This window comes from Myripristis murdjan, chromosome 9 (genome assembly GCF_902150065.1).
Source record: "Myripristis murdjan chromosome 9, fMyrMur1.1, whole genome shotgun sequence".
In the NCBI taxonomy this organism is placed as follows: Eukaryota; Metazoa; Chordata; class Actinopteri; order Holocentriformes; family Holocentridae; genus Myripristis; species Myripristis murdjan.
Genome location: NC_043988.1, coordinates 4,179,421 through 4,185,980, shown reverse-complemented (window position 1 = coordinate 4,185,980; position 6,560 = coordinate 4,179,421). Strand labels below are relative to the sequence as shown.

The 6,560-nt window shown below is 43.0% G+C and overlaps 1 protein-coding gene across 1 annotated transcript; it reads right to left on the bottom strand.

Moving 5' to 3' along the window:
* Positions 1 to 225: 225 nt before the first annotated feature.
* LOC115365394 (deoxycytidylate deaminase-like) lies at positions 226 to 4,778 on the bottom strand. Its single transcript, XM_030060379.1, has 4 exons — positions 4,692 to 4,778; positions 3,178 to 3,310; positions 1,450 to 1,566; positions 226 to 326 (listed from the first exon to the last, which is right to left on the bottom strand). Exons 1-4 carry the CDS (start codon positions 4,740 to 4,742, stop codon positions 226 to 228), a joined length of 402 nt encoding a protein of 133 aa, XP_029916239.1. The 5' UTR covers positions 4,743 to 4,778.
* Between the last annotated feature and the right edge of the window lie 1,782 nt (positions 4,779 to 6,560).

Here is a 6,560-nt window from a genome sequence, read left to right as displayed (position 1 = left end):
CCATACATTTATTCCTATGGAACGAGGTAAAGCACCTACACCACAAACACCTGGATGGAGCAGGTCTCTTCTCATTTTGGATAAATTCGCTAACTAGAGTAGAGTGCAGTAGAGTAGAAAGAGACAGGGCAGGTTGAGGAAACAAAACACATCAGGGGAGTTTTGAGGTGAGGTACAGCCAGTTTTGTTTTTTTTTATGTGTGTGAGAGACAGAGAGGGTATTACTTACTGGTATGGTATGCCTGCCAAGTCCAGCATCCATCTGGAAGCAACCGTCTTTTCATCGTCATGGTACTTATCAGATAAATAGATGACGTTCTTAATGCCTGGACAGAGAGTGAGGAATGATGACAGGATGAAGGCAGCAAAAAGGCAGAAGAAAAGAAGAAATATTAGATGTCCTATCAGTAGAGTCATGCTACTTGCCAGATTAGATTGTAAAATACTCTAATAGTCTCAGTAAAGATTATACACATTCTCTGCAAAATCTGCATATTCACCAACTCTGTGATGAATGTGCATGTAACCCACTTATTCTTCATATTCCAGCTGGGAAATCTCTGAGCCCATTCCCATTTTTCCCAATGAAACGGTTAATGTTGATAGAAAACACTATCATGCTGTGCATGCAGTGAGTCATGTTTGTGCATTTACATCTTTATTTTTTTTTAACTCAAGGGTGGCAATGATTTGCCTTTAGCAAACTCAGTAGGTCTAACATATAAAGTTCATCCTGCATCAGCGCCCTCCCCAACATCACTAAATGTCTAACACATATAAGCTGTCAGCACAGAGCCACATCTCATTTGCTCACTGCAAGTACAGAAACAAACACGTCTTCATTGAGTAAATGTCCAAGATACAGAATGAAAATGATTATTGATAATATGGAAGATCAGACCCACTGCCAATGAATAAAAAAAACAATTAAAACAGCCCAAATCCATTTCATATATTCAGGTAAACTTGAGATTTGGCTAAAATACACTTTCCTAGTAAACTAAGAAAATAACAAGAAACCAGCTGTTTAATTTCCTCAAAATATTGATCCCAGGAATTGATTTTTATATTTGCATAATCTGCTTTGTTTGTGTTTGTTTATGTATTAAAAATGTGATTTTGGAAGCTGTTTTGTTGCACTGTGGAAGTGAATGGGGAACGTAGAAATACAGTATTCTAGATTAGCAGTTCAGCAGATCACAAAGGAACTAATGAGGTTGTTTTACCACCATGTGTGAACTAAACAACCCAGCGCCCTACCAAACTTCAGTTTAGCTGACCTTTATCAAACTTCCATGCAAAGCATCTGCTATCTGCATGTTGAATTCAAAAACATGAGCCCTTCCAAAATCTGTCAGTGGAACCCTGCAGACATTAGACTATAAAGTAAGTGTGTGTGTGTGTGTGTGTGTGTGTGTGTGTGTGTGTGTGTGTACTTTCCACACGCACCTGCCTGGATGAGGAGCTTTGAACATTCGTTGCAGGGGAACAAAGTCACATAGATTGTGCAGCCCTTCAAGTCAGCACTGTTCTTATTCATAATGGCATTCAGCTCTGCGTGACACACTGTGGGAGCAGGGGCAGGAAAGCTCCAGTCAGTGCAATAATACTCATTCAACAAAATCACCAACACCCTAGCTTCATTTAATTCACTAAGACACTGATGCAGTTCAAGATACATATGCATACATTTACTGCCATTTGTCTTATACTGGAAAAAACACATATTGTCAACATAATACAACCCAGGGAAAAGTGTGAAAAATAAAAATCAGCTGATATGACCATGGTTTACTTTGTCACTCGCTGAGTTTTCTTTTGGTCTGTTTGAATGACAGCATCCTAGTATCATGCTGGCTATAATAACACAGTGCATTACACAATGTGCTGGTGAGCCTGTGAGGCTCCAGTTTCAAATATGTCATGATGCCTTCTCTGGATTTTGCAGTTGGCAGCGTTTTCAAATCAACACAACTAATAGGCTATGGCATTTACCTGCTGTTACTGTAATCTCACTCTGTCTCTGTCCCTCACATTCCTTTTAAACTGATGGCTGGACAGGCTGGACAGGTTTTGGGTAACAGTACTGACTACTGTTCAAATCCACTACTGTTCAAAAATTAGTTTTTCCCACATTTACATTGCAACAAACCATTTTGCAAATTATTCTGGGGTACTAGAGATTTCACATCATATAATCAAAATCCCTTCATTTTCAAATATGATTTTTTGCTGAAACTTCCCTTCATTAATAGACACTTTTGCTAAATAAGAAAAAAGAGAGGCACATAGAATATTGATGTTCTGTTATTTTTCTGTGTAGTAATAGGTCCTTAGAAGTTTGCAACCTGTTTTTTTTTTTTTTTTTTTTTTTTTTGAGGAAGACACTGAGGGCTCTAGTTTCGCAGACCAGGCGAGGCGGGGGCGTAGCGCAGATGCGCTTCGCCAACTGGGAGTGGCCAGGCGGATTTTCCAAGTTTGGCACGCCGTTCTCGGTGGCGCAAGTACTCCGCCGTTCCTCCTACCGGCGCAAGGGAGGAGAGAAGGAGTGGAGTGGGTTTGACACAGCCGATTCACATTTAACCAATCAGATGGGCCCCTGTCCTCGCCTTTAAAATGCGCTGCGCGAAGGCGTAATGAAAGTTTACACAGCTGACATGGAGGTCTATTGCCGCAGGCGGAGCGGAGCTCAGGAGACCGGCGAGCAGTGCGGACACGTCACCATAACCTCACAGGCAGGCTTCCGGAATGTCAGGCACATGAACGATGCAATAAATACCGAAAAAAACACTATTCAATGCTACGATCACAATCAGCACATACATATATCTCCATATCAACTGTCCCGTCACAGCTGATGTCAGCTGTGACGCCTTGCGCTGAAAGTAGACGTGGTTTCAGACGGCGAGCTTTTGGCGCACCTCGGCGAAGCCTTTTGGCACGAAACTGTCACTGCGCCAAGCCGAATCTGTCGGCACCTCCCCCCGCTGCGCCACCACTCCCATCTCGGCGAACCTCCGCCTGCGAAACTTGGACACTGTCCGCCTCTGCCGCTTCGCCGGTCGAAACTAGCTCTGCGCGGGGTTCGCCTCACTGCGCCACCCCGCGCTGCGCCGGGAAACTAGAGCCCTGAGTGTGTGTGTGTGTGTGTGTGTGTGTGTGTGTGTGTGCGCTTACCATAAAAGTTTGTTTCCAGAGGGTTATCACCTGATCGGCGCCATGGCAGCGAGTCATCACCACAACCATTGGGCATACCATTGTAACCCACACCAACAATCTTCTTCTCCTCGTTCACTATACAGGCTCCAACCTGTTTGACAATTGGACAGTTTTGTCTACCCATTAACTTTTAAACATATAACAGGGCACAAACAGTCAGCGTGTGTCAAGTTGCTAGCAGCCATCAGTTTGGCCATAATCTATTTTCTCTGCTGGTATGAATTACAGAATGACAGCTGTAAGCAGCAGCTGATGGGATCCAAGCACAGAGCACTGCTGATTGGCCAGATCAACTTAATACTGCAGTGTTCAATATCTCAACTGAAGGGGATGAAAGACACACTGTTAACTTGTTTTTAGACCAGGTCAGATATCCCATGTGCCAAGTTTGGGACAGTGGACAAATTTGTAGAGGTTTGACAAAATTCTATATGGGAGAAAGCTGAGAAAGAGCTGCTACAGCGCCAGTGTCTGGTCAACCTGTGTAATTTTTCCCTGACTAACAGGTGAATTCTTGAAGCTGTTTGCCAAGGTTGGTTAATGTGGTTCTTATACAAATTATGAGATCCAGTTATTTTTAGAGTAGGAGGCTAAGAACAATAATAAATGTAGCCACAAAACCAGCAGGGCAAAAGCACAAAGTGCTAATTTGTCCAAAAAGTTGTAGCAAAAGAAGTTCACAGGCTAAATCCTAAATGTTGCAAAACCTTGGTAATTAGGCTCACTTGGACACTTTGGGGAACTTTTCACACATTTGTGGGATGAATGTGGAAATAAATAGAATCAAGTAGGGGATGTTAAACCTCACATACATTTCCTCCACAGACAGATCACAGAGGTCCACTCAATTCTCTGGACACACCAGATTCACATTCTACCAAGTTAATGGCTGGCCTAGCACAAATCAAATCAAATTTTATTTATAGAGCACATTTCCTACCACTGTAAAGTAAGCTTGTACATTATTGAGACATGTATGCAAACACTCACCCTAACACACACTCTAACTAAATGTCTGAGAAAAAAAAGTACAGTCCTAAAGGGATACTTCACTCATAATACATTTGTGGGTATCAAGTGCTCACCGCGTGCTTCAGTCCCAGAGAAAGCTTCACTCACAAGCTTTCATGGCAAACTCATATTCTAAAACACTAGCCATCTCTGATCCAATGGAAGTAGATGGGGCCTTAATTTTACAATTTTACAACAGCAAAACACTATCAAAGGGAGTCTTTATAAAGCTCACACAGTCATATGCTCATTTTTCTATTTCTCAGCATTCCCCTTTCACACTGATCAATTTAAATTGAGGCTGATAAAATCTCATGATATTCCATTACTAAGAATTTATTAAATTCGCCAGCTTTCCTCATTTCCTCAAGTAGACTTTCCAAAAATGCTATGACCTGCAGGAAAAATGGATTTGTGTGACGTGCAAGTGAATGGCTGTGTATGTTTATCTATGTGTTTACCTGCTTGCTTGGGTCCCTGCTCCTCCGAGCCGCCAGCAGGGCCACACCCATAAAATAATCTTCACTTTCCAGGATGTCCTCTCGCCTTCTGTTGCTACATACAGAAAATAAGCAAGAGAGGGACAATGAGCTTGGTAGCTTGGACAGGAGTTGAGCTGGTTTGCCAATGGGCAGGTTTTGAAATACACTCCTCACAAAAAGTTAGGGATATTCGGCTTTCGGGTGAAATTTCAGGATGAACCTAAAATGCATTATAACCTTTACAGGTGAACTTAATGTGACCTTCTGTAAACTTTTGAATGCACATGTCCAACTGTTCAATGTTTCAGTACTTTTTGCACAAGTTGCTGTTCTCTAACAAGGAGTTTAACAGCAAAATTCACATCAGGTGTTTGATCCATGAATCGACCAATAAATTTCCTGGTTCAATTAGAATTGGTATTTAAACAGTCCTCCTCATCATGCTGTTCACATTTTGACATCATGAGACCAAGACAACATCTAACAATTGATCAGCAGCACCTCGCCATTGCGAGGCTTCAAACAGGATGTTCTCAGATGGAAGTGGCCACTGAGCTTAGAGCGTCACAGAGTGTCATCAGCAGGTTGCAACAGAGATACAGAGAGACTGGAAGAGTCACAGAAAGGCATAGAAGTGGACGTCCTTTGGCCACATCCCACACTGATGACCGCTTCATTATGAACAGTGCCCTGCGGAACCGGATGATGAATGCCACTCAACTCCAGGCACGTTTAAGGGAGGTGAGAGGCACCCAAGTGTCATGTCAGACCATTCGAAACCGTTTACATCAGCATGGTCTGCGTGCTAGACGACCTGCAAGGGTACCTGACCACACCACCAGGCACAGGTGTCATTGTCTTGCATGGGCCAGGGAGCATTTACGCTGGACGAGGGACCAGTGGGCCTCAGTGCTATTCTCTGATGAAAGCCGATTCATGTTGAGCAGAAATGATGGCCGCCAACGATGTTGGAGACATCAAGGAGAGCGCTATGCATCAGCCACTGTTGTCACCAGATGAGCCTTTGGTGGTGGTGGTGTCACTGTGTGGGCAGGTGTGTCTAGTCAGTACAGAACTGCCCTACACTTTGTGAATGGTACAGTGACAAGCCCATACTACCTGAATAACATCATTAATCCAGTCATTGTGCCCCTGCATAAACAACACAGGCCTAATTTCATCTTCATGGACGACAATGCTCCAGCTTATCGAGGTCACATGATTAGGGAACGGCTGCTGGAGACTGGGGTACCTCAAATGGAGTGGCCTACACTTTCTCAGACCTGAATCCCATAGAAAACCTATGGGATCAGCTGAGTCGCCGTGTAGAGGCTCGGAGCTCTGTACCCCAGAACCTCAATGTCCTGAGGGCCGCCCTTCAAGAAGAGTGGGATGCCATGCCTCAGCAGACAATAAGTCGACTTGTGAACAGCATGAGACGGTCGTTGTCAAGCTGTAATTGATGCTCAAGGGCACATGACAAGTTATTGAGACATTGACATTTTTTGTTGTGGTATACCCACCACTGTTGTTGGCTTTTGTTTCAATAATGTGTTGGGAGATGAGGAAATCACCAGTGCATGCTTCTACTTAAATGCCCTACTTTCATGATATAATATCACTGTAGCTTTTTCCATAAATTTCACCCGAAAGCCAAATATCCCTAACTTTTTGTGAGCAGTGTACATTAAAAATGACATTAATAAAATTAGATTGATAAACTGTATCCCTTATTCTAAGAAAAAAAAAAAAGAACATCATTTTCTCTCCACATCAAGTGACAACGGCAGCGTATTATGGAGAAAAAATACAATTACGGTAGCGGGTGAAGAGAGTTAAAATCATAAC